The 26,473-nt window shown below is 46.1% G+C and overlaps 3 protein-coding genes across 6 annotated transcripts; 1 reads left to right on the top strand and 2 right to left on the bottom strand.

Moving 5' to 3' along the window:
• Positions 1-2,168: 2,168 nt before the first annotated feature.
• On the bottom strand, positions 2,169-17,751 carry CEP104 (centrosomal protein 104). 2 transcript variants are annotated; one of them, XM_051637449.1, is made up of 22 exons: positions 17,718-17,751; positions 16,875-17,033; positions 16,209-16,382; positions 15,775-15,913; positions 15,321-15,386; positions 14,863-14,939; positions 14,529-14,697; positions 14,173-14,331; positions 13,320-13,559; positions 12,717-12,920; positions 12,061-12,228; positions 11,244-11,417; positions 10,050-10,226; positions 9,539-9,745; positions 8,932-9,048; positions 8,282-8,318; positions 7,711-7,792; positions 7,109-7,217; positions 6,669-6,807; positions 6,136-6,203; positions 5,518-5,608; positions 2,169-4,741 (listed from the first exon to the last, which is right to left on the bottom strand). In XM_051637449.1, the coding sequence occupies exons 2-22, from the start codon at positions 16,985-16,987 to the stop codon at positions 4,605-4,607; spliced, it is 2,847 nt and encodes a 948-aa protein (XP_051493409.1). In that variant the 5' UTR covers positions 16,988-17,033; positions 17,718-17,751; the 3' UTR covers positions 2,169-4,604. The 2 variants fall into 2 exon arrangements, with proteins under 2 accessions (XP_051493409.1, XP_051493410.1); XM_051637450.1 differs by lacking the exon at positions 17,718-17,751 and having other exon boundaries at positions 16,209-16,348; positions 16,875-16,979.
• Positions 17,752-17,807: 56 nt separating this feature from the next.
• On the top strand, positions 17,808-22,751 carry DFFB (DNA fragmentation factor subunit beta). 2 transcript variants are annotated; one of them, XM_051637442.1, is made up of 7 exons: positions 17,808-17,943; positions 18,027-18,153; positions 18,276-18,464; positions 19,157-19,236; positions 19,390-19,560; positions 19,739-19,839; positions 22,347-22,751. In XM_051637442.1, the coding sequence occupies exons 1-7, from the start codon at positions 17,824-17,826 to the stop codon at positions 22,390-22,392; spliced, it is 834 nt and encodes a 277-aa protein (XP_051493402.1). In that variant the 5' UTR covers positions 17,808-17,823; the 3' UTR covers positions 22,393-22,751. The 2 variants fall into 2 exon arrangements, with proteins under 2 accessions (XP_051493402.1, XP_051493401.1); XM_051637441.1 differs by lacking the exon at positions 22,347-22,751 and adding an exon at positions 20,335-21,433.
• C20H1orf174 (chromosome 20 C1orf174 homolog) lies at positions 21,711-24,972 on the bottom strand. Of its 2 annotated transcripts, none has more exons than XM_051637443.1 (4): positions 24,771-24,972; positions 23,879-24,343; positions 23,098-23,217; positions 21,711-23,001 (listed from the first exon to the last, which is right to left on the bottom strand). In XM_051637443.1, exons 1-3 carry the CDS (start codon positions 24,945-24,947, stop codon positions 23,107-23,109), a joined length of 753 nt encoding a protein of 250 aa, XP_051493403.1. In that variant the 5' UTR covers positions 24,948-24,972; the 3' UTR covers positions 21,711-23,001; positions 23,098-23,106. The 2 variants fall into 2 exon arrangements, with proteins under 2 accessions (XP_051493403.1, XP_051493404.1); XM_051637444.1 differs by having other exon boundaries at positions 21,711-21,960.
• Positions 24,973-26,473: the final 1,501 nt, after the last annotated feature.

Here is a 26,473-nt window from a genome sequence, read left to right as displayed (position 1 = left end):
GGCGCCGCGGGGCCGCCCCGCCAGCGAGGGGCCGCCCTGGAACCGCCCCCGAGCCCCGGGAACCGCCCCCGAGCCCCGGGAACCGCCCCCGGGAACAGCCCCCGAGCCCCGGGAACAGCCCCCCAGCCCCGGGAACAACCCCTGAGCCCCGGGAACAGTCCCCGGGAACAGCCCCCGAGCCCCGAGAACAACCCCCGAGCCCCGGCAACAGCCCCCGAGCCCCGGGAACAGCCCCCCAGCCCCGGGAACAGCCCCCGAGCCCCGGCAACAGCCCCCGAGCCCCGGGAACCGCCCCCGGGAACAGCCCCCGAGCCCCAGGAACCGCCCCCGAGCCCCGGGAACCGCCCCCGAGCCCCGGGAACAGCCCCCAAGCCCCGGGAACAGCCCCAGGAACAGCCCCCGAGCCCCGAGAACAGCCCCCCAGCCCCGGGAACCGCCTCTGAGCCGGGAGAACAGCCCCCGGGAACAACCCCTGAGCCCCGGGAACAGCCCCCCAGCCCCGGGAACAACCCCTGAGCCCCGGGAACAGCCCCCCAGCCCCGAGAACAACCCCTGAGCCCCGGGAACAGCCCCCCAGCCCCGGGAACAACCCCTGAGCCCCGGGAACAGCCCCCCAGCCCCGAGAACAACCCCCGAGCCCCAGGAACCGCCCCCCAGCCCCGGGAACAGCCCCGTAACGCACCGCAACGCGGGGTCACGGTGGCCCTGGCAGTGCTGGGTTAGCAGTTGGACTTGATGAACTTAACAGTCTTTTCCAACAACACGATCCACGATTCCACGCTCCCCGCCCCGCAGGGCTCGGTCCCGGGGGCTGGCCCGGCTCCGCTCCCACCCCCAGCCCCCACAGGCAGGGTTAGCAGCCCCCGCCAAACGAATTGATTAAAGAAGTGAAATAAAAACAACTCACGCGTCTGACGTGTCGCTTTTCCCCTTAAAATGATAGCGACACAATCTCCATTATTCAAATACCTGAGGTGCTTCTCCAGCACTTCGGAGCCGGGTGATCTACCCCAGCGCTCTCTTGGGGGGAGCAGAACCTCACGCAGTCGCTTGAGATCAGATGAATTCCTGCCCGCGGGGATGCTGCCTGCTCTTGCCTTGCCTCTGCAGCTTAGACGGATGAAAACAACTCGGTTGACGTTCAGGTACAGCACGGAAAAAGGGATCAGACAGAAAAAAAGCCCACGAGACAGGGACAACAGTCTGTGCTTCCTCTCACAACGATGTGCCCTCACTGCCCACCTAAATGTTCCAGTCCCACAGTCTGGAGAGTTTGTTTCTGTCAGCCAGAGCTGCACCTGTGCAAGACTTGCTCTGGAACATTTCACTGGAGACTTCATGGCACAGGAACCAACTTCACTGTGTTTTTCACACCAGTGTTTATTTTGCCACTGCAGAAAACAGGCTGTTTAAATGACAGCAAGCAGCCCAGTTTAATCATCCTTTACAATCCAGAGGTGGCACTATTATGCTCAAAGACAGTCCCTTCACATCCTAAGAAGCAGCCAGTTTTCTCACTTCCAAGTCGTTTCCACTTTGTGCCACTCAGTAGTTAATAAACCTTATTTTAGAGGTATAAAGCAGCCTCAGTGAATGTCACACACTTTAAAATATTTAACAGAATTCTTGACAATTTTGCTACAGGGATATTCTGGATTTGAAAAAAAACCACAGAAATCTTACAAAGCCCTGGAATGCAGTGTGATGTGCCTCTTCAGAGCTGCCTGGCAAAGGCTCTCCTGCTCATGCCCAACCCCTGCTCTCTCGTGTGGGCCAGGAAGGTAAACCAGGGGGTGGCAGGACAGGGGAGAGGCAGGAATCTCCTACATGGCAACTTCTTGCAATGAAAAAGCTGCAGAGTTATGGCATGGATCCCTAAGGCATAATTACTGTGCCCTGCCACGGAGCAAAGCAAAAAGCAGTTTTGAGCTGACTCCAGAGCCCCAAGAGCCACGTGGGGCACGGCCTCCTGGGCACAGAGCAGACGTGTTGCTCTGTGCACGAGTTAACTATTTTAATTATGCTTTGCTTCACTAGTTTTAAAAGCCATGGTTGAGCAGCCCTGGAAAGCTACATGTTCCAATTCAATACCCACACTCCATTGGCCAATCCAGAACAGATGGAGGACCTTTGCAAACAGCCTCTTTCTTGATTAAACTTGCACAAGGAAAAGTTCACTGTTTTAATTAAAAAAATGAGAAAATGCTCCAGGCAGCAGCTCAGGACCCTGCTAATCTGAGCAAATTCAATGGTTATTTTGCTTACATAAGGAATCAGGTTCTCAAATAGGAACCTGTGTCACTAAAGTAGAAATAAAAATACATCTAGATTTGTTAATACAGATATTTTCCTAACATTTGAGCAACTTGGTCTGGTAGGAGGTGTCCCTGTCCATGCAAGGGGTTGGAAGTAGAAGATCTTTAGGTCCCTTCCAACCCAAACCATTCTGTGAGTCTGTATGTGTATTTATCAATATACATATATTTGGAAGGAGTTGAAGAAACAATTTACATAAAGTCTGTCAGAATACAAGCACACCAATCTACCTGCAAAATGCACAAGCTGGTGGACAGGCTGCACACAAACTATAAAAACTCTGTATTACAAAACCAGTGCTGTATATACAAAACAATACCACAAATTCACTCCATTGCAGCAGGAAAAGAAACAAACAACCCCCAAAACTGCTTCTTGTATCACCATGATCACTCATTCTTGTACCAGTGGTGGACATGGAAGTGATTAATTCTATCCTGGAAAGCAGTTGCCCAAAGGTTGTAAACAGAAACACAAGCATTGCTGCTTGAGGCACAAAGTTTTGTGCATTAATGGAATTTCTTCTCCTTGAAGCTACTAAATGGTCACCTGCTGTCTATGGATGTTTATTTTAATCCTGATCTAACTCAAGAAGCTCTGTGTTAGAGCTGGGTTTGGAAGAGAGCTGATCCAAAGTACACTAAAGCAGGAAAAAAAGGTCCAAATTTTTTAATTCAAGCTTTTCAGGGCCCCACTACATTTATTTTTTTTTCCTTTCCTTTAAGGGGCCCTTTCTTGGGACACATTGCAGGCTTAATGGTCGGGTTTTAAAGCACAGCTTCCATGTTGCTCCATCCATATTTGTACACTCTGTATTACGTCCAGACAGGCTCCTGGTGCCTCAGGCCAGCTCAGTTCAGCCCAGCCCAGCTCAGTTCAGCCCAGCCCAGCCCAGCTCAGCTCAGCCCTCCTGCCCAGGGGCTGAGGAGGCACTTGGTGCACAGCGAGAGGCGGTGGAGCAGCCGTGCCCTGCAGAGCAGCACGTGGCAACACAACCTACAGCCCTTCTGCTCTGCTCTTTTGTGCTAATGCTTGGTGTGGAGCAGTGCTGTGGGTACTGCTCTCCTGCCTTCAAAATGCTAAATCTGAAATACACGTCCAGGCCAGGCTTCTGCAGCAAAACCACTTCCACCACGCAGGGTGTGAGTGACTCCCAGAGCCCCAGGGGGTCCCAGGGAGAGACATGACTTCACTCAACATCATTGATGTGCTGGAACTCGGAATTAGACACTGGGGTTAGAAAGAAAAGCAAAGTTATCTGTCAAAATAATGTTTCTAAGCATTTTAAAAAATGAGTGGAAACATTTTATAACGGCCCTGATCCAATTCCTTTCCTTGCAGGGCCAACCAGAGCTTTCAGCTGGTTTGGGTGTTCAGGGATACCAGTCAGCTTCAGAAAAAAGCACAGTTCCCATTTCCAGTGAGGGAACCAAGAGTTTTAGAGCCTAGCACAAAAGAAAAAAACAGACTTGTAAGCTTCTGCAATGGCTATAAATTTGCTCCATTTTAGCTGACAAGGTTTATAATGAGAAATACACAGAAGAAAAAGGCAGCTGTTGTAAACACACCAATAATCTTACTATCAAAATGCAGCAGGTCCTGGCACAGTGGCTAAACAAACTGCCAAGGAAGGACATGAATCTCTGACACCTGACACAGCTTCCCAGCTCCCAGCCCTACTTGTGAACATGCCCCAACTCTAGGATTTGCAGTGGAAAAACCAGCCCCACAGCTTTCCTTGACTATATTGCAATTTCTCTTTTTTCCTTTTTTTTTCAGCATACACACGAGGAAGCCTTTTCCTGTCTCGAATGTTCACACATTAACTGGTTCAAGAGTTTATCTGTACAGGATCACACAGGTCTTTTGGATAACCGAGATACAGGTCTTGCACAGTCTGACAAGTATTTCCTTCTCCACGTGCACTTCTTTCCCCTGCCAGCTGCACCCTGCAGCAGGTGAACAACACTCTCACCAAGATATTAACACCATCACCACACCAAAGGGACCCGTGTGATGCAACAAGCCTGTTCTGCTCGTGGCACGTCCCTGTTTCCAGCGTTGTTTCCTCAAGTCTGACGATGATGCGCCCTCTGCAGATGCAGGGATGTCGTGCAGACCCCGCGCTGCACACACAGCCACACACCAGCTGCCAGACCAGGCAAGCACTGCTCAATGCTGATGAGCACCTAGCCAAGCTAAGATGACACGAGTTGCCCACAATTTTTAAATAACTAGGAACAACTATATGCTCAGTTATCGAGACAAAGGAAAAAGTACTTGTCCTGTCATCGCTTTGAGTATGTTTTGCCAGTGCTTTTATTTGGTCCCCCTCTTGGGGCAGGGGTCTTGCTTCCTATAGGGGGAGATCGGGCTTTTGGTACTGAAGGACTTGGTTTCTTCACATACTGGCCACCTATTTTGCCTAAGAAGAGAAAACACAGATTGTTATTCCAAGCACACCATGCAGCGGACAAAATAACCCCGAAAAAAAAATCTAGAGGAGGAAAGGTTTTGGGGGTTACTGGCCAAAAGCATTTTGGTGCTGCAGGCAGTGAAAACAGCTTGTTTGTTTAACCTCTGTGTTCAGGAAACAAAAGGATTTTGCGTGTGCTTCATAAATAAAAACTGTTAAAAAACCACCTGACATCAGCACCAGTTTCCCTTTGCGGGTGAAGAAGCTGCACAATCATAAATTCTGCCTAGCACCTGGGTCTGAATTGAAAAGGAAAAGCAGTACACAGCACTAACTATTCAATTCATCTTGTAATTAGGATTAGATTAGCATCCTCTGATTGGACATTAAAAGCTAAATCAGGCTCTTGGTTCTCTGTGTCAGTGTTCAGGAGCTTTCCAGAACTTTAACTGTTTAGTATCCCCACTGATTGTTCTAGCCACTGTCATCCCGTTACACAGGAACAACACTGAGCTGATCAAATTACCAAACATGCCAGTTCTCCCAAGCAGCTGAGCTAATGCCATCATTTTGGAATTCTTGTTATCAAATGGTTTTGAGAATTTGTTCCCTAAGAATACTGCAGCCTGTACCAGCACAGGGAGTAGCAGTTACATCACACAAATGCAAAGTATGTGTTGAACAAGCAATTGAAAGCCAGATTGCTTTCAAGGATAAAATAATACCCTTAAGTAAAAGCAACAGAGTAAAACCATAATTATCATTATCATAAAATAGTATCTTACCAGGCTGCAACAGAAGAGTTTTATTTAGCAGGGATACCCTCCGTTGATTCATTTTACAGCCATTGTTGCCCATTAGGTGAGCCTTCCAGGCCTAAAGTCAATTCAAAAGAAGTGATACTACAAAGCCAGCAAAATTAGCCCATCTTTTATCTAGTCACTATGTATGTACACACACTTTTTAAAACATGGGAAAAATGAGAGTTGTATACAGGCTTTATGGCAAGAGCATTTTTAATCCGCTCACTCATAAAAGCGTGAACACCTTATGACTTAAAAGTGGAGCAGAAATTAATACATGTATTTTAAAAATACAACTTAAACAAGTGAACTCACAGAATCTGGTAGCAGTTAGGAATTAGAAAAGCTAATTAGAAAATTAGAAAGCAAGGTGTATAGCTGCCTACACAGGAGGAGGAACACCAACAGAGGATAGCCTGTGGCTCCCAGATATACCTCTGAGGGTAGAAGACCCAGATTCCAACAGGGTGGAAGACAGACACTGCAGACCCTGGCAGTAACCCAGGCAAGGTCTGAAATCACTGGGTGCAACAGGTGTTAGCAGAGGACAATTCCAGCCCCAAGAACATAACATAAGACCAGAGTGGAAGGCAGTCTTACCTCCTCGCCTGGGGAAAAGTTGTCATGGCACAACGGGCAATGGTTTGCCACATCTTCTGGTTTAGCAGCTGAAATTATTAGAAAAATAACCTAAGAATGGCAAATACAGGCTAGTTCACACATAAGAGGAGAACTTACACAACAAAGACCACAGAACTACACTAAAACCTGGCTGGCTAAACCAGTTCCCACCTTATTATCATGAACAGCTCTCAAATAAGTCCCATGTTTAAGCCTCTACATCAAAACTAGATCAAATGGAACAACAGGGCTTAATCCTCAAAAATGTGGAGGAGGCTTCCTGCTCTCCTCACTCATCCTCCCCACATGCATTCACAAAAGCCAAACATTTTGAGCACTGGGAGCCACAAGCATTGGTTACAAAGTGTTCCCTCCTGAGGATCTAATTGGATTTCTAAATCCACAGTGCAGCACCCAAAGAGAAGTGGTCTGCCTTGCCAGAATCACACAGTATTTGAAAGTCTGACTGACTTGACATTTGAGTTTCAACCTTTCTGTTTGAAAATACTCACAATTGCAAGCCTTGCTCTTAATGTGTTTAGGCAACTCATCCTTTGGAAGGGCCTCCCTGCACCGCTGGCATTTCCCAAAGCTGTCCTTTTTATCACAGTCCATCAACAAGTGCTCTGTCAGGCTTGCTATTTCCACCATCTGCAACACAGCAAGAGGCACCCAGGAAGGTTTGAACTGTACTGAGTAAGTAAGGATAGTATCTAAAAAACTGCTTATATGATTTTTGGAAGTTAAACCTCACTTTCCAAAAAGACAAAGGGAAAATGAAATTTTAGTCCAGTATTAATTCCATTTATAATGGTTCTCTTCTCAGAAAGCACTAGCCAAGATCACACAGCTGTGTTCAGAATTCATCTACTTTAGCATTAAATATCTCATAGCACCTTAAAGCCAGAGTAACAACAGATTGTCTTGCAGTAGCTGTAGATCTGTGCCTAACCTGCTTGCAGTGCTCACATCTGGTTAGCATAGGGCAGTGTTTCCAGTAGTGGCGATCCAGTCCTTCCCCTGTGAAGGATTCATCCCTTTCACCACAAAAAATACACAAGCTAGGAAAAAAAAATACAAACATCAGTACCATCACAGACTGAAATGGATTAAGACTGTTTATTCTGTTAGAAACTACTCTGAAAAACAGCTAACATCTTGGCACACTTTATTTTTCCCATATAGGTGTTGACTTTAAGATAGGACATGAACAGATATTGTTGTATAATTTAAGGTAAATACAATTATAAGGCATTTGTTCATAGAGAAAGACAACTCTACAAAAGCACTGAGAACAGTTCACTGAAACTGGCTTACACAGCCCCAGAATTTTTCAATGATTCCTCTATGCTCCTATCCTGCAATACACAGGAAAGCTGCAAGGCATCTTTGCCTTATTTTGTACTGGCAGTTGAACACTAAACAGTGGCAATTTCTTATCCCACAAGATACCCAAGAACTTAAAAAATCAAGATCTAGGACTGCCCAGTGCAATCTAATGGCATTGGTAACATTTTTCACTTAAGGTGATTGGAAGCTGCTCATCTAACTTACTTATCCAAGTAATTTTCAACAGTGTAAGGATCCTCTGGAACCTCTGCTGCTGTGGGCTGTGGGCTTTCGTTTGCCCGGTAACCTGTAACAAGAGAACTATTAAAACAAGATCACATTTTAATAGTTTCTGTGCATCCCTACAAATACTGCTTCCCTGGGTCTAAAAGCAACAAACCCAACAGAACGGGACCCCTGCCAGCTGGTAATCAAGCACTGAAGACAACATACCTGTAGGCAGTTGGGAAACTACTGCCTTAGTGACTACAACAGTAAAATATTTGTGATTATTTTACACCTAGTGGATGACCTACTTCATGTTGGGGGGAAATCTAAAGTGTTTTCAAGCCAAGCTATACTAATGTTCCTATTAGAAATTAACTACTTAGCTGATGGCAAATTTTCTTTTGTGAGCTTAGGTGGTTATCTCTATGGCAAGGTGAGACTCACCCAGTCCAAAGCACTCAGGAATGTTTTTAACTGAGATAATTCAATAATCCATTAAGCACCTACAGTGTTTTAAAGACATACTGAAATATCTCTGCATTTCTTAATATTATTTGAAATGACCTACCTTGATTCTTTGGCTTCTGAAAATCAGATTCTTTCTCCTATTCAACAAAGAAATTGAAGTCAGAAATTTGTTTAATGACTGAGATTATAGCCAAGGTGAAAGAGAGCAGATTATATCCTGATTTTTCTCTGGAATTAAAAGCTGAGAAGCAGAACTAATGCATTATGTTTGTGCTTCTGGTTCTACAGCACATCTCTTGGGTATTGGGGCAGCAACCTTCTGAGGGCGGAAAAACAGTCCTGCTTCCTGGCACTGGAGTAGCTGAACCACCTTCCTGAGGTTCAGATGTAAAAGCTAATGGATGTGCAGCTCAGCTTCTGGAGGGCCTGGGCACACTCAGTACAGCTCCTGTCCTCTGGCTGGCACAGAAACACTGAACACTTCCAGACACACTCCTACATCTACCATCTGACAAAACTGTTATGGAAAATAAAAATTTTACACTATGTTAGGAAAAACAACCCCTCAAATTTTAAACTGGACTGCTGAGGATGAAAGTGAATTAGTGTGTGTCATGGAGTCTCTCTCTTTTTTATTCATTTGTGAGACAATAGTAACGTTAATTATCTAAGCCTGTGATACCAGAGGAAAACAGGTTGAAAATAAAAATAATAACAGGGCTTGGAAATCCAACCCAAAACCATCCTAACCTTTCCAACTTGAGCTTCTGCTTCTATCTCCTTTAGAGCTGCCAGATGATGTTGCAGAACTTTTATTTCTTCCTTCTTCTTTTTCCCTGCTTCTTCTGTTGCTGCCTTTCTCTGTGCCTGTCAAGAAAGGCTCTTTAGTCACAGAAGTTTTTGAGCCATCTGTCACATAGAAGAGATTGTAAAACACATCAGCACAGTGCAAATGCTCAATGCAGAACAAGAAACGTTCTGCTTAGTTAAATCATTGGTCTGTTACAGTAACACCTCCCTCCCCACAAACTCCTCTGTGCTAACCTGAAAGAAACAGAGCGTTTGCTCTGTGCTCACTGTTCCCAAGCTCAGGCAGCATAAAACAGTGTATGTATGCTTTCCAAAACAATTGTTTATGATTCCAGAAGTATCATCTCTGTATTCTTTGTAGGTTTTATTCACAAGAGTATATGTAATAAACTGAACACCAGCTTTTTATACCAAGTCATGCTAAGAACACACCTTCAAACACTCTGCTGCATCTCTCAATGTCTAATACAGCTGTGGAATCAGCATTCTGCTCAGCTGACTGCCATGTTTAAAGTACCCACATATGTTCTGCAATCTTGTTACTCACCCCAGTTCCAGCATCAGGAGATTTACCATCTATTTTAGCAAACCCATCAAAGAGTGTTTTGTAGATCACAGTCCTGCGGATGCTGGCATCATCTGGAGGAAGATACTGCAGCAGGTTAGCCCTGTGCTTCCTGTACAGCTCAAAGAGAATCTGCAAGGCCACATCACGGACTTCAGGAGCTCTGTGTCCCAAAGCTCCCATTGCAAACTGAAAATAAGCATTAGAAAAAAATAATTTTGCCTCTCTTTTCCCACATTTTTTGGTATTAGTCTCAGACAATTCACTGCATTGGGAGAAACCTTCAAACTGACAGGCTTTTGCCAACACTTCTTGGCCCAGTGGTTCTTTTTTCCCATATTGGCACCTTCCTTCCTCACAAGGTTTTGTGCTGCCACCCCCACGAGGTTCAAATTCTCTGTATTAATTCACCAAGAACTTCAAAACAGAAGAACAAGCCCCAGTAAAACAGCAAGAGAAAAAAACTGCATGTGCTGTAAACTCAGACTCCTACCTTTGCAACGTTGCTGATGGTGAACCCCGAGTTTCCAGTTCCCATGACTTTCAGGAGTCGTTCCACTAATTCCACCTGGCTCATTGCCAGGTGGGTTGGGGAGTTTGGTTTTAGTGGTTGAACCAAATGAACTGGAATGATCTGAAGAGGTTTAACTTCACTGCACAGTGCCATTTCCTGCAAAGATACAGAGTCAGTGTGTGTGCAGGAATGCTAAATGAGGAAAACAAACTGTCTGTGCAAAGTAGAGTTATTCTGTGTCACTTACAGTCAGTTAAGCAAAATGAAATAAGCCTTCCCTAAGAAGTAGCTGCTTATTTCTTACATTAGCAGCCAGAATTTGCTTGCTAAAGCTTTAAAGAGAAGATTATACAGATGTTTGGTCTTGCTTTTGGCATTAGAGACAGCTACTGAGAAACTGATAAAGTCTTAGACATGCTCAGATGAGTTATAGAACTGGGTCATAAGAAGAATTCCAGTAACTTCATCTTACACTGAGCCATCTGAGGAGGAGGCAGATGAGAAGTGTCACAAAGGATACAAAGTCTTGACACTGCGCCAAGATGAATTCCAAGACTGCTTCAGAAGACATATGCCAGCTTATAATTTCTCATTCCATTTTGCAAAGAAACTTAAGGGCAACATTCTGCTGTTATTCAAAGCTCAATATTTATTTCTTTGCTGCTAGTAGAATGTTTAACTGAATTAACACATTTTCACACAAAACTACTGTTCTTTCTTCTAAAATCTACTGAAAAAGAGAGCCCTGTGACCCTCTAGCAGCTACTCACAGCTGTTCTCTGCCACCACTGGGCAAGAAATGGACTGTGTCTGTTTAAATGGGTATCTTTTTTATACTTTTGCTAAGCTGATTTCCAAAACTTGACTGTAAAAAATTCAACAGTCTGAGGAGTGTATTGTACTTTCTTGCTCTCATCTCTGTAGATCGTTTGCAACTAAGAAGAACAAAGAGTTACACCTCCTGGAATCTGCAGCAGCAGATCTCTCCCCACACTGTCCCCCACAACAGAGGGGACAATATGCAGGCAGAAAAAACACTATGTTGTTCAACCACTTTGCCTTCCAGGCAAACAAACCGTGGACCTGAAGTCAAGTCTGTTCAGGTGTTATCCCCTCTAAGGGCTGTGACATTCCTAATGCAAATCAAACCCTAATTTGAATCAAAGCACCAACCTGAATAAAGTTAGAAGCCACAAGGCGAAGACGGGATGAAGAGTCTCCTGTTCTGGAAAGTAAATTCGGAAGCGTTTTTTCTACACAATGAGAAGTTTCTCCTTTGCCCAGTTCATACTTTGGAATATATTGGGTGAGGATCATTTTTAAAAGTTTCAGGGAAGCTTGAAAAACCTACATTAAAAAGGAAAAGGAAAGACTGAACAGAAATACCACACAGATCTTTGTTTTCAGACAGTATTGTAAAATCTTTTTGGTGGTTCCAGAGATCAGCAGCAACAGTGTCCTGGTTTGACAAATGACAGTAACATTCTCCATCAAAGCTACTTCAGATCTTAGGTGAAAGGCTTCAGAATGTTTTATAAAGAGTAACACAGCTCTTGATTTTTTTTTATTTTCTTCTTGTTAAAGCTTATTTGAAGCCTAAGCCCCCTTGGGCTAACTGTCGTTGCTCAAGTTGGAAACAGAAAGTGACTTTATTGCTGTGTTTCCAATGAAAAAACAAAAGGCTCAACCACAAGACACATTTACTGCATCAGCAGTTGTTCCTCAAGCTCATTACTCAGCCCAGGGCAGTATTTTCCATGCTGCTGAATGCTAGACAGCACGCAGTCCTTGATCCTAACTAAAAGCTGAAATTTCACTTGTTTGGGGCTTTTTTGCTGTTGTTTTGATGTTTTGTTTTGGTTTTTTTAACTTACTCAAAAGTAGTTTTACAAACTGCTTAATTACTTCAAGTGTGCTAACCACATGGCTCTACAATTTTTGCTGTCAGTTCTTCACTGGAGCACTTCTTATCAAACAGAATAGGACTTACTGAGGACACTGTGTCTTTGATGGCTCTCTGCACCAGGAAAATGGCAGCTCTCAGTGTGGTCTTGGAAACATCCTTTGGGGTGTTTGCTGACATTTCCATCAGCTTCTTGTAAACAGCCAGTAATGCATCTTCTCGATATGACCAAGTTTTGGAATATGCTCCTGAAACCTGAACACAGAACAGGTTTATCTCTTCAAAGGTCAACACTTGGATTTCAGTATTTAATCAACACTTACAGACAGAAACAGTCTCAAAAGAACAGATGATCTTAAGCATGAAATCCCCAGGTGTTCCCTACAGGGATCTGGCTTTTATTAAAAGCACCCATTATTTAAAAACAGCGAGTAAAACACTCAGGCTCAGGGAACCATTTCAGGCACAGTAATGGTTTCTCTTGCTACATAAGACAGTGGCAAGATATCCTGTCGGGATATCTGAAGCTGTCTAGTGGACACTGCTTAATAGCTCATCATGTAATCAATCAAAAAAGCTACATCATCATGTAAACATTGAAAACAGGCACCCACGTATCCAATGTCAAATTTTCATCTAAGATTTTTAAGTGACAGTATGTAAAAATCATTGCAGTAGTTGTTTTGTTGAGAGAGCACATATCAAATCAACTCCAGAGAGATCACAATGATTTCTTTCTTTACCAAAGTTTCTCCAAAAACGTCAATAGCAGGGCTGGCCTCCCTCAGTGCCTTCTCAGTCAATGGCTCTGGTTCCCCAGGATTGCCACTTTGTGGGGTATCACTCATGTCCTCTTGGGTCACCTGTGGCTCGAGGTGGGCAACTGCTTCATGAGACTGTTTGCAGAGAGTTGGAAGTGGCCTCTCATCAAAAGGTAAATGTTCAACCTAACAGAGAAGATATAATTTTATATTCTAGAAATTACTTATATGCAAAGATGTTTCATCAGTAAAATTGGATTCACCTCAATGTATTTTTTCCCTATCAAAGCAGTATCACTTTACAGATGTTGAAGTTCCCATAATAACATAATGAAGGAATGGTATCAGTGCCTGTGATAAAACCTATTTCTTGTCTATAGAACACAATAAAACACACACAAAATGTTTTTTGGGGAAGTGCACAGAAATCAGGAAAGGCCAATGCTGATTACTCAGCAACACAGCCAGTTTCAGGTGCTACACAAGCCATGAGAATAACCTCAAAAGACCTTGTTGTTGTGGAAGGTTGAACACAGGATCATCTGCTGCAACAGATTCCTGCAGTAACAGAGGAACACTACTCACATTTTCTTTGGAAAACACCACCCCAGAGGTTGTGGGATGAGCCCCAGAAGGAGGAAGGGTCTGATGGGGAACAGGGGGCTCAGGAGAAGCAGGATGTGCTGCTGGCTTCTCTGGCAGCAAAGGCTCTGCTCCCTGTGGTTCTCCCCGGTGCTCACAGGAAGGTGGGTTTGAGCCTCGTGTGTGCTGGGGGCTGCCAGTGTGGGACACAGACTGCAAGGGCAGCTCCAGGGGCTTTCGGATCTGAGGAAGGAAAGGACATTTTGTAAAGCAAGGCTGACAATGTCCCAGAATCACAGCTAATACAGCTACAACTCCAATGTTCAACAAGATTTCGGTGCTTTAAGTCAATATCAGACCTCACCCACAGACATGTTATAATTTCCACTGGATGCACCTTGATGAAATAACTGGAAAATAACTCTGTGTGGATGTATGTGTGGAGAAAATATAAAGCTTCTCATTCTGAGAACAGAAATCTGTATTTTACCAGATTAATTGTGTCTGGTTAGCCACAATGCCAGCAGAAGGCTGTTATACCACTTCAAAATGTGAGAAAGCACTTTATCTGCACTGGGTAGCCCTGAGATGGTGCAAAACATTCAGGATTCTAATGTCTTTTGCTTGAGACCTTACCAGTTTAATGCAATTTATGGAGAACAAAGCCTGTTCTTAAAATGCCACCTGCAAGTCTTGGTTAGGGAAACCCACAGTCCAGACAAAAAACTTAACATCCATGTGAAGTTCTCATAAACCACACAAAACTTATTCCCCGGATTTGTTTTGGTTGCTCTGCCATTTCTCTCAGCAACACCCAGATGATAAAGCCCCCTGAGCTCAGAACAGCAGCACCCACCACCAGCTCTCCGCCCAGCAGGTCGTGGAGCTCCAGCTGCTGGTACACCCTCAGCCGGTACGTCTCCATCTGCTCCTTCTTCTGCTTAGCAAGGTCATAATCCTCCTTCTCCACAGCACAGCGCTTCTCCACCTCGTACTGCCCCAGTCGTTCCCCTACCTAGAAGGTGGCACAACAAACCCTGGGTCACGTTACTGCACGTGCCCCTGTCAGTATCTCCTGACAAGTTATTAAATCAAGCCTATTTTGAAATTACTATTTTGACAATATGCTGGAAGTCATGATGATTTTCATCAAGGCTAGGGTCCCCCACGGACCCCTGGGACACCACAAGAGATGAAGCCTTTCACCAGCACCTTTTGCAGGTCTGCAATAGCTTGCTTGAGCTTCTTGGCGTGGTCGTAGTGCTCTCGGCGCACAGCTTCGCGCTTCTTCTCGTCCAGCCTGCGTATGATCTGAGCAACCTCTGGGTCCTGGTACATGTCAAAAGCCAAATCATCCAGAGGGGAAATGGCATCAGGTTTCCTGAAGATATGAAATGAATACAAGAAACTTTCAGCTAACCAAGAACAGACCAGGCTGAGCATACATCTTTTCTTTTCACTGGCAGGGAACTGAATATATGGAGGCTGAGAACGACTCCAGACTGAGCAGAGGTTTTGTGGGGCACAGACAGAAGCACATCCTTACCCAAGGTGAGTTCCATCTAAGGCTGGATCGTCTGATTTAATTCCTAAGTAGTGGTCGACCAGCTTCTCTCTGGATGGCTTTGCAGGGGAGACAAAAAAAAAAAAAAGAAAAACTCTTAATGCACATTCATCAGCATGAAGTGTGGATTCAGGGCAGAAGCTCTGGCTTGCCACAACCAACAAAAGCTGTGCAACTGGTCATGCTGATGTTTTGGGACATATTGAAACCAGAGTGTGGAGGGGCTGAAAACGCAAACGCTCCCATCAACGATGTTTTATTTTTTGTACACACATTAGGCTCAGTTTTTGAGAGCTTTCTTGCTTCAAGTTAACGTTAAAAAGCAATAAATCAATATGTGGCAGCTCTGCTACAGAGGAAAGATGGATTCCATCACCCCAGGAACCCTGTAAGTGAAGACATGCAGCAGGAGGAAGAAGCCAAGGGTGCTCTGCACTCACAGTATTATTGATGTCACTACTGTAGTCTGCTGGATCCCCAATGATGTTGACAGCGACCAGGGCAACCTGGGACAGATTTAAAGAGAATGTAAATGCACAAGGTCATCACCTTTTTCCATCCCTTATGAAAACTGAAACAAAAAAATTGGAACAACAACAACAAAAAAAAGGAGCTGTGGTCTGCAGGGTGGTATAGAAGCAAAAAAAGGCAGCAAGTGCTAAACGTACTTCATGCTTCATTAAAAATGAAGTGCATGCACTTGGTCATGACTCCAAGTCACTTATAACCTCTCATTTGTATTTTCTCTTTTAAAATAAACCAAAAATAAACCAAGCCAGGAGCTTTCAGGCAATGTTTTTAGCTTCTACGATAAAGGGAGCAGATTTCAATGCCTGTTCTGTACTACAGAAACTTCACCTGGCTTACCAAATAAGGACTTATAACTCAACTCACCTGACCATAAAGGTTGTATTTATTGTCATAATTTTTATGGAAAATCAGCTTCAGGTACTGGCCAACTGCATCCATATACACAGATTTTAACTCTCGTGCTTTGAAATCAGTCTTTTCATTGTCTGAGAGAAGCACATAACTGTGGAGGAAAATGGAACAAGTAAGCAGGGGCAACATACAAATACACAGCTGAGTTTTTGCTCAGATTAGTATTTTGATAAGTCTTGAAACTCCTTCATAACTGAATCAGTCTGTGCTGTCATCTGACAAGACTTCTGGCCTTGCCTCTTACACTTATGGCTGCAGCTTTGTTACAGCCCTAGGCAGGTACAGAACCCTCTGCTGCAGTGATGCAGCATGCAAAGCACAATGCAGATTATTTCCTCCTGAGGCCCTTCTGATTAGGGAAATAAACTTAGAGCTTTTTAACTTACCCCAGCCTGTGAAACCTCTCTGACTGGTAAGGAGCAGAGCATTCAGGCAAGCTTTCACTGATGTAGAACTCAATTTTGCTCGAAATCATGTACTGGTGAGCAAGCAGCTGCAGCTTTCGTATTCGACACCTCTCCACCAACTGCAGAACAATTTCCTGTGGGTACTGACAGAGCCTGGAAACACACACCATTTCTGAACAACAGCTGTTTAAAGATAATTCCATCTCCCACCTGACTAACATTGGATTATGAAACTTTTCAAAGTTGTTACAGGCTCATTCAGCACCACCAATAGTGTAAAAAGAAGCTGAAGAGTAGAAGCACTCTTCATTTCATTGCATGCACATGTATGTTGAAGTGCCTCATCCTTGTCTAGAGGATGTGCTGAGGAGACTGGATTTCTAATACTAAGCCAAAGCAGTTGTAAACCTTAAGACTAACAAGAACAAAAACAGTTCCCTTTTTTCTTTCAAAGGCTGTCGTTTAAACACAATGTCCAGGTGGTGACTAAGGCACTTTTGCCCCCTGCATAAGGGGGAAACTGTTTTGGTTTTATAACTGGTTTGGTCTGGGATGCTGTAAGCTCCTCTGAACATGCCTGGGACATCTCCTACTCGTTTTAACTCAGTGCTCCAGAACTCTGCAGCTTCCTCCCACTGGCAGTACCTGGGTGATCGCCATCCGTTCACCGTCGGTGCATGATCCATCAGCTCCTTTGCACTGAAGCCATCTTCATGTCCTGATGAACTAACAACTATGAACCTGACCTTGTGTGGCATCCTGCAGCAACCAGCTAGTCACAGCTACGATGCTTCAAGATAACCCCTAGAAGGACAGTAAAACAACACTGAAACACTACCATCAAAATTTAAACCCTGTGGTCCATCTAGTCAGTAGATGGTGACTACAAAGCTGAATTCAATTAATATTGGCACCATATTCTTATGCTGAGCATTTTACTAGTGCTTAGTGCAGTGAAGGTTTGGGTCACATGCACAGAGTTTGCCATTGAACTCAATTAAATATGTTAATCAGAGATGGAACTTGTATTTGAATTCCAAAACATGCACTGAAGCAACCTAAGCCAACCTCTGAGCACTTGAGCAGAAGCAAAAAGGCAAATAATAATAATAAAGAAGAACAGGGTGAATTCAGCCAAAAGCCAGCTAAGCACTGCTTCACAGCCAGGCTGCGGACAGGAAGGGCAGCAGAAAGGAGGCAGGACAAGCGCCAAAGACCACCGCTCCCCCCCGCGTGCCCTGGGGCCGTTATGGCGCTGATCTCAGCCCCCTCCCTCCAGCCCCGGGCCCAGCTCCGGCCCGGCCGCAGCGGGCGGCAGGCCCAGGCGGCCCCGCGGGGCTCACGGCGCCGGCTCGGGGGAACGGACGGCAAAGCCGGGCGGGGACCTCCGGGGGGCTGTCCTGGGAGGGGGGCTGTCCCGGGGGGGGGGGGGCTGTCCGGGGGGCTGTCCCAGGCCCCGCAGCCCCGCGGCCGGGCCAGGCCGCTCACCCATCGCGCGTCCCATGGCAACGCCGCCCCCGCCGCTGCGCATGCGCGGCCCCGCCCCGCCCCGCCCCGCCCCGCCCCGCCCCGCCCCGCCCCGCCCCGCCCCGCCATGGCGGCCGCCGAGCCCCTGCGGCCCTTCCGGCTGCGCGGGAGCCGCGGCCCCGCCAAGTTCGGCGTGGCGGCCGGGAGCCTGCGGGGGCTGCTGCGGAAGGGCTGCCGGCTGCTGCAGGTGCGGGGCCGGGGCGCGGGGGCGCGGGGCCGGGGCGCGGGGGCGCGGGGCCGCCCGCCCGCCTGACGCGGCCCGGGGGGCAGGTTCCCTTGGCAGGCAGCCGCCTGTGTCTGTACGAGGACGGGACGGAGCTGACCGAGAGCTTCTTCCGCGCTCTGCCGCCGCAGACCGAGCTGGTGCTGCTGGGACCCGGGGAGACCTGGCGGGGCTGTGAGTGCGGCGGGGAGAGGCCGGGCGCGGGGCTGGGGGGGCCGAGCGGGCGGCCCGTCATCCCGGCCCGTCATCCCGGCCCGTCATCCCGGCCCGTCATCCCGGCCCGTCTCGCCCCGCAGGTGCCGGCGACATCGAGCGGCTCCTCGCGGCCTCCGGCAGCCAGGGCGCCGCGCTGGTGCGGGCGGCCCGGCGGCTGCTCTCGGACGAGCGGGCCCCCAGCAGGCAGAAGCTGCTGGTGGATCTCATCCACAACCTGAGCGAAAACATCCTGGCCGAGGAGAAGGAGGAGGACACGAAGTGGTTTGAAGGTGCGTCTGTGGCTGGGAGGGGCCACCAGGTCTTGCTCTGCTCCAAAGGGCGGTCGCTTCTGTCGGTTTCACTGTTCTCCAGGAAAAGTGATTTACAAGCCTGGGAGACCTTCTGGCTGCTGTGAGTTGGTACCTGGTCAGGGGATTAGTTATTACATCAGCAGGCACTTTTAAGTTTCTTCAAAATAGATTTATTTGTATTATCAGAAAATGGTTTAAAAAGCCATATTCTTTATTGCTTTACCCAAGATAACTTTATAATACATTTTTCCCCATTAACATCAGTCTGCATTTACAATCTTAAACAAACCATCAACAGTATAATGGTAATTTGCATGTATCAGCCAGCTAACCTGCCTTTATGTTTCCTTTATACTTTCTCTGCAAGTTCCCAAGTCACTGTTGCAGTTCTTCCTGAACTATTCATTTTTCTCTTCACAGTGTCAGTGTGTTGGGTATGCAGGTTAACAAGAAGCACTTAACAATAGTACCAGCCCCTGCTCCCACAGCAGATGCTCTGCACGGTCCCCTGAGCACAGGGGAGTCTTGAACCAGTAAAATAAAAATGGGAAAGGAAAAAATGATGTGCATACCGAGTTTGTGAAAAGAAGGGGTAGACAGGCAGAATCCTGGCAGAAGCACAGCACTGAAAGTACTAATTTGCAACACAATCTAACTGGTCTAACCTTCAGGTCTAGAGGCTCGTTTTAAGAACAAGTCGAGCTACATGAGGTACAGCTGTGAGAGCAGAATACGAAGCTACCTGAAAGAGGTAAAAGTTTCTGTTGAAGTAACTTATTTTCAAGCTGCTAGTAAAAGTAACTATGTGACCACATCTACATAAAACCCTTGTATTGTATAATACAGAGTCTCAGGCCCTACAGGCAGCAAGGAATGATGGTGGTTGTTCTCTTTCCCCCTTTAGGTTAATAGTTTTACTCCAAACGTTCATCCTACAGCAAGAGATGCCTATAAAGGGATAGTTGACCTGATGTCAGACAAACTGAAATCTGTGAAGTATAACGGGTGCTACTTTGACAGGAGGGAGGAGGAGGCAGACCGGCTGTGCACGGCAGAGGGGTGGTTCTCTTGCCAGGTGAGTGCAGCCCTCCCCAGAGCAGGGTCTTGGTCCCAGCAGGCAGGGGCCTGACTTGCATCAACACTAGGGGAAGGCAGCAGTCACTGCATAGTGCAGGTTTGGCAGGGTGGTGGTGATCTCTCTGGTGAGTGACAGCCAGGGGCAGGACTGTCATTATCCCTGTCTTGTTTTGCAGGGACCTTTTGACAGAGATGACTGCCCATGTAAGCATTCCATCAACCCCTACAGTAACAGGGAGAGCAGAATCCTCTTCAGTACCTGGAATCTTGATCACATGTATGTATCAAGTATTAATCTAAATGTCCTTTTTTCATGCCTCTCACCTTAGGCAGGGAAGGTGTAGCCACTGAGTCTTTACCCTGTGCAGTCAGCTCTGCCATGAAGAGTGTCATGATAAAAGATGCTTGGATGCTGCAGCTGTTTGATAAATGAAATACTGAGGGCAGGTTATAATGCCATCTCTCATTAGCTGCTTTGCTTCTGCTCAGAACTGCTTTGCATGAACTCATACTCCTCCTCCCCCCATCATCCTTAGTGAAGATTCCTCCTCTCTGGCAAAAACCTTCAGACCCATTTTCAGGCATTATGCTCTTGTTTAGGAAACAGTTTCTGCTAAACTAATTTCTCCAGTAAAAAACAAAACAACACCATAAACTGAATTACAGTGAATTCAAGTTCTGCCTTGCTCTAAAAGGAAGACAGAGACTTGATCATTATGAAAAAAAACCCCACTATTGATGGCAATACTGTTTTCTTTTTTGTGTACTGAAGAATAGAGAAGAAACGTGTTGTTGTCCCAGAACTGGCAGAAGCTGTCAAAACACGAGATGGAAGAGAAGTGAACTGGGAGTACTTCTACCAGCTGCTGTTTACTGTGGATAATTTAAAACTTGTACATATTGCTTGCCATAAGAAAACCAATCATAATCTCAGCTGTGACAAAACTAAGATTTACAAAAAAAGGAAGCAAAACCACAAGATTTCCTAGTGCTATCTCTGGAAGTGACTTCTGCTGTTTTCAGGATTTCGTCACGTGGTTTAATTTTTAAATAGCTCTAGTTTCTTAAACAAAACCTTAGGAGTCCCTGGCAAAAGAGACTTGCTAAGTAATTCAGCTGCAATCTCACAACACACACATCATGTCTCATTCTGCTCTCCTGCCTTCTCACTCACTTCAGCCTTCCTTTGATCACACTGGTTAAGTGCAATAAAATGCAACTGTGAGTCAGTATAAAAATGAGGCCCAGAGGCTGACACAGGTTATGCCCTCTGATCTCCTCCTTTCTATGATAAATGTAGGGCTGAAACTCACAGTACACAGAAATTAAACTTAGACAAACATTTCTTAGAAACAGATCTGAGGGAACTCGTAGATTCATATTAAGCCAAACAAAGAATACTTGAAGATAATTATTTTGCTTGGTGCCTTTTCCAGGTAGACAACCACTGTGTTTCAGGCAAGCCAAAGTCACTCAGTGACAGAGGTGCTGGCTGTTCTGTAGCCAAATACCCACAGCAGCTGCATTTGCTGCTGCTTTATGCTGCTGGCATCTTCTCAGGCCACAGTCTATCTTCGCTTTTACCACCTTTGCCATCTTTCCCATCGATTTCCCTCCCCTTTTTATCAGTTTCTGCCTCTTTAGCTGGAGTTGGCTTGAAGCAAGAAAAACAATGTAACTGGATAATCATGTTTACCTGTTGCTTTAGAGAATATTGCTTTTGTAAACCACATCCTACCTCAGGTAACAAAATACAAATAGATCAATTTTTACTGGATTTTTTTTAAGTAGCAGCTTAAAGCAACTGAACTTTTAGGGACTGCCAGTGTAAACAACATTAATCCTTTTTAAATAAAAAAACTGCCACCATCTTCCTCTGTGTGTGTGTGTGTGTGTAAGCACAGGTGCTGGAGTGGTTGATCAGGTGTAACATAGCATGGCCAATACAGACTAGTAACACTGAGTACAGGGAAACATGTTTCTAAATGGAGCACAAGTTACTTATTACTATGTAAATAACATCACTGCTCCCCAGGGAAGAGCTCTGTTCCCTTTTCCTACCCAGGCAAATCCAGCTTGTCCACACAGAACTGTATTAAAACAGTATTGCTGTGTGAGCTGTAGCTAACTAGGTCTTGGAAACACGGGGGCTTTGCTAGACAGTTTAATTTCTTTAAACAACAAATTAAATTCCCCTCCCAAACATTTCAACATAAGAAGAAGACAGGATTTTTAATACTAGTGCACTGAATCCATCCTTCCAGGTGGCCTTACTGAGTATCCGTTGCTGGTAACAAGATGGGGGTGCACACTGTGCTGTTCTGACCATGGGGGAGGCATCACAGCTGAGATTCTGATGACAAACACCATGCCATCTGTGTGGCATGCTTCCTGCAGGCTGAAAAAAATCACCATTTAGCACAGTGCTAGAACTAAAATGAGTGTCTGTGTGTGTGAAGATGTATTTTCTAGAAAGAGGGAGTAGCAAACACAGGATTTAGGGAGAGTAGGGAGAGCTGCTTCAAGATGGAGTTGTGCTGAGAGCCATGAATGTGCTGTTCAAAAATAGATTTTTATGTATTACAGAATTAGAGTGAAAAGGAGCCAAGAAATAATCGTTGACAGAAACAATGCATCAGTTGGAGTGGAAATGTGAATAAATTAACATGTCATGCATATACAATTTGTTTGGCTTACAACTTTTGAATGTTTTAACAAGCTATAGCTGTAGAAATTAATATGTATTTAAACCATCTGCTAATAACATTTTCTCTGTATTTTTAGGAATGTAGAAGAAAATATTTGTAACAATAAAGATCTAGAAGCTTAGTGCATAATCACACTTTCAAAGAAGTATTATCATAAATATTGGGTGAGTCAACAGCTCGTGATCTCACCTGAGGTTGCTCTTTGCTTTCTAAAAAAGGCCAAAATAATACCTTTGGTGGACTGACCCTGATCAGTCAATGCTCGTTCATCCACTGATCAAGTTCAACACTGAGAAAGCCTTTATCACCACCTTTATCACCACCAATGCATTTGTTTACAAAATTCCTGTTCATAACCCATGCAAGCCAACTGAAAACCCTGCACAAGCTGCATTACAGAAGGGTTAGGGCTGGCCTGATGGAGCTTCATGTGGTGGTTGTTCAGAGCACTGACAACCAATAAAAGGACTGTTTTACCATACTCAGCTTGGCTATTTTTAATAAGCGAGTGAGACCAGTGAGTTCAGCTAGATAAGGGCTTAAATTATAGAAAAGGAGTAAGAAATTCTATTTTCCTTCTCCCCCCCCTCCCAAAATATTAATGGTAACATGATAAATTAGAGTTTGTTTCCAAATCACTGTAAATTCAGTCAATCTTTGCCTCACATAACCATGGGAGAATGCTGTGTCTGCCAGTTCCAGAAAAACAAACTCTCCCAGTTCCTCTCTCCCTGAGAAAAGGCAAACACAGACACCTTATGTTAGGGACACAGCCAACCATCATTACACGGCTGCAAAGCAAAATAAAAAAGGTTTCATTTATTTACAGTTTGTTGTTAGGCAACATCCTCTTCCTCCTCCTCTTCATCTTCCTTTGCAATGAAATGTAGCTTCCTGAACTCTCTCCTGCTCGTGGCTGTGCTTGGGAGAGCAACTGCCGGGAGATCCTTTAGGAAACACAAAAACATTAAGGAAAGTCTGTTGTGGTAAATGGCAGACCTGCCTCTCCAACAGTTCACGTGCTTGTGAGGCACCAACACACACCTCTTCACCTGGAAGCAGTGGCAGAAACCCACAGCAAAAGCTGAAGAGCTTTGCAGGGCCTTGCCTGAGCTAGTCATGGCCCATGGTCTGAAGGAGGGCTGGCTTTCCTTCTGTAGGCTTGAGAAGGGATCAGGGAGGGTGAAATGCTCCACAAACAAATCCTCATTGTTCCCACTAAACACCAGCTGTGACCCCTAAGTGCTAATCTTCGTGAAACACCTGAAAGAAGGTGGCATTACTTGCCCCAAGTTACACAACATGAAAAGCAGAGCTAGGATTTTAATTCAAAGTTCTGGCCCTTGATCAGTCCAAAAGCAGAGGTGGCCAGAAACCAGTTTCCATTCCAAAGAATTACAATAACTGCAATCATCACAATAAAGAACTAATTACCAGGGATTCTCTCAACTGTTTTGAGTGAATAATGCTGTGACTCCATAGCACAGCTATGTATGTTTTAATGAGTAAAAATACCCAAGTGTGCTGACATGGCCTGATCCTGTGTGAAGGTGCAAGGCTGCAGCAGAACAGCTGGGCCCGTGAGGTGTGAACAGACCCTCATCTTACCCGGAGCAGCTCGACATCCCCGAAGAACCGGGCCACTGGCATGGGCTGGTTGCTGTCTTCATCCAAGAAAGCGCTGCTGTCCAGCTGCCTCGGCTTCTTCAGATCCGTGTCCTCCAAGCTAGGCCCCTCTGAAAGCAGGCTCTCACAGCTGCTCTCCTCTTTACTGTCCATTACTGATGGAGCATGGCTTGATCTCAGTGCACGTGGCTCGAGAGGAGCACTGTGCTCCTCCTGTCTGTCTTCATTAGGCTCTGGGATGCTTTCGCCTTTTTTCTCTGGAATTTTGCTGCAGTCTCCTGGATCTTCTGAACACCCATCCCCATCAGATGCTTTAGGTGCTTCCCCCAATGAGGCAAGGTTTCCACTTCCACGTTGAACTCCTTTTAGCTCTGATTTTACTAGACTATCTTTTTCACGTTTTAGCCTCTTTGTGGCTCGTCCGTCAGCCGCCCCGTGCGAGGAACCCTGTTGGAAAAAAAGATCCTAAAGCTTACTTGAAATAAATAAGACCACCAGATGGTTCACACTAAGCCACAACGCAGTCCATCACCAGCGGGAACCTACTTCTCAGAGGACAGACTAGCACCACGCATGGCTAATCACCTCATTTCTGAGGGGTGCTGGTAATTAACGCAGCAGAACGAACCATCCCCCGGGACAGCAAAGCACCCAGGGCGCAGCACCCGGGCCTGCAAACCGCGACAGCTCCAAAAGCCGAGCCCGCTGCACACAGACATGCCCCCGCACTTTTATCTTCCCACGCCGTTGTCTTAACAAAACGGCAGGAAGGTGGGAAAAGCCCGGAATTCACTTGTTTTTCCCAAGCAGCTCCCTCAGAGCGACGCTGTTCGCAGCCGCCCCTAACGACCCGCCCCAGCCCGGGCCCCCCTACCAGGCCGGCCTGCCCCGCGGGTCTGCGGCGCCGCGGCCGCCCCGGGAGGGCCGGGCCGGGGGTCTCCGGGGGGGTCCCCGGGCGGGTCTCCGGGGGGGTCTCCGGGGGGGTCCCCGGGCGGGTCTCCCGGCGGGTCCCCGGGCGGCCCCGGCCCCGGCCCCGGCCCCGCGCCGCCATCTCGGGCCGCGCGCGGGCAGGCGCGCTCGCCATCTTGCGGCGCCTCAGGAGCGTCTGTGGCGCCGGCCCCGCTCGGGTCCTTCGGCCGAGCAGAGTTTATTGACGCTCTTGCAAGAACTGGGGACCTAAACAAGCAGGCACAGCCACAGTCAGGCGAAGAACGGTTTGTATTCCCTGTTCCCAAAGTTCCCTCCCGTTTCCCCCCTGCCCGGGCACTCCAGGGTTTCCAGCCTCTCCGACGCTTCAGATTATCCTCTTAAGTTTCCCCCCCCTCTTCACACACTCCATTCTAGCAGTTTACTTTTTACCTTTTAAGGTAAAATTTTGACCTTTCTTGCCCCCTTGGCTGTCTTCCCAATTAACACAATGATCTGTACCCCCTGGTGCCATCCTGCTCCTGGGAGCAAGACAGAGGTGGCTTCGTTGGGTCTGATCTTGGGCCATAAACCCTTCTCCATGTTCAGATCCCCCAGATGGAGCCCAATTCACTCCCTCAGTTTCTTGGGCCATAAACCACTCTTGGTGTCCTTGGAACGTGCAGATATCTCACTTATCTCAAGCAAACTATTATACTCCTAACACTAGAGTATATATATGTGTGTGTATATATATATATGAACCAAACCCGACACTATGTTTCTAACACTAGGATGCAAAATCAACACTACATTTCATTTCTAACACCTTTAAATGAGATGTAGCAAAAACATCTCCCTGCTGCGCTGCTGCCTGGGGAGAAAAGAAAAACAACTAAACAAAAAAACCCAAAAAACCCACCACCAAAAAAAACAAACACCAAGCCGATTCTGCCTGATACAGGTTATAACGACTTCAGATCCTCTGCTTCCCATTGTGTCCTTCTCCTGGAGCTCCAGTTACAAGATGTGTAGTCAGGGGGTTATTATTCAGATAGGCCTCTCAGTCTGTTTCCACAGCCCTTAGGGAGCAAATTATGTCAGTAACTCAAACCCCTCTTAAACTTACAGGCTCTGAAGATGGCAGATGAATTTCTGTGTCGCAAAGCAGCCCGACGCCTAGATTTAGGTATGTAATTATCTTTGCTTCCTGTGCTGGGTGAGGCGAGGTGCACTGGCCTGTTCTGAGAAGCGCGCTGAGGTGCTGCAGGAGCTCCATCCATCACATTCCACTACAGCTCTTTCTTCTGCTAATTCAGTGTTTTCCAGACACAGTGGGGATTTTTATAATTCTGTCCATCTGAGGGCACAGGAGCTTGTTTCTTTACAGCAGCCTTTAATGTTCTTGCTCATTGCAGAGCTGTACCACAAAGTCTCAGTGTTTTGAGGGTATTGCCAGTTCTCCTCAATCCAGCTTTGCTGATAAAATGCTTTTTCTGTTTATCCTGGCCTTAAAAACATGAGCGACCATTTAAATTGCAGAAATAAGTAGCAAGAATGCACCTGTGGGAATATCCAAGAACAATATTTTTTCTCAAAAGCATAAAGTCCCCCTGTTAAGCTGCAGAGGTTTGGAGACATGCCTGATGTGTTGTACTGCAATTTCTCTCG

This window comes from Apus apus, chromosome 20, assembly GCF_020740795.1.
Source record: "Apus apus isolate bApuApu2 chromosome 20, bApuApu2.pri.cur, whole genome shotgun sequence".
NCBI lineage: Eukaryota > Metazoa > Chordata > Aves > Apodiformes > Apodidae > Apus > Apus apus.
This window is presented reverse-complemented; position numbering and strand designations above follow the sequence as displayed.

What these genes read in the sequence shown, in the direction of transcription:
- DFFB (XM_051637441.1), top strand. Translation starts at nt 17,824, where the DNA reads ATGGCGGCCGCCGAGCCCCTGCGGCCCTTCCGGCTGCGCGGGAGCCGC. An exon ending in AGGGCTGCCGGCTGCTGCAG is followed by an intron (nt 17,944 to 18,026) that starts GTGCGGGGCCGG and finishes CCCGGGGGGCAG; the next exon opens with GTTCCCTTGGCAGGCAGCCG. An exon ending in TACGAAGCTACCTGAAAGAG is followed by an intron (nt 19,237 to 19,389) that starts GTAAAAGTTTCT and finishes TTCCCCCTTTAG; the next exon opens with GTTAATAGTTTTACTCCAAA.
- C20H1orf174 (XM_051637443.1), bottom strand. Translation starts at nt 24,947, where the DNA reads ATGGCGGCGCGGGGCCGGGGCCGGGGCCGGGGCCGCCCGGGGACCCGC. An exon ending in CCGCGGGGCAGGCCGGCCTG is followed by an intron (nt 24,344 to 24,770) that starts GTAGGGGGGCCC and finishes TTTTTCCAACAG; the next exon opens with GGTTCCTCGCACGGGGCGGC. An exon ending in GGGATGTCGAGCTGCTCCGG is followed by an intron (nt 23,218 to 23,878) that starts GTAAGATGAGGG and finishes TGTTTCCTAAAG; the next exon opens with GATCTCCCGGCAGTTGCTCT.
- CEP104 (XM_051637449.1), bottom strand. Translation starts at nt 16,987, where the DNA reads ATGCCACACAAGGTCAGGTTCATAGTTGTTAGTTCATCAGGACATGAA. An exon ending in CTATTGCAGACCTGCAAAAG is followed by an intron (nt 14,332 to 14,528) that starts GTGCTGGTGAAA and finishes GCCACCTTCTAG; the next exon opens with GTAGGGGAACGACTGGGGCA. An exon ending in GTTGAAAATTACTTGGATAA is followed by an intron (nt 7,218 to 7,710) that starts GTAAGTTAGATG and finishes TTTTTTTCCTAG; the next exon opens with CTTGTGTATTTTTTGTGGTG.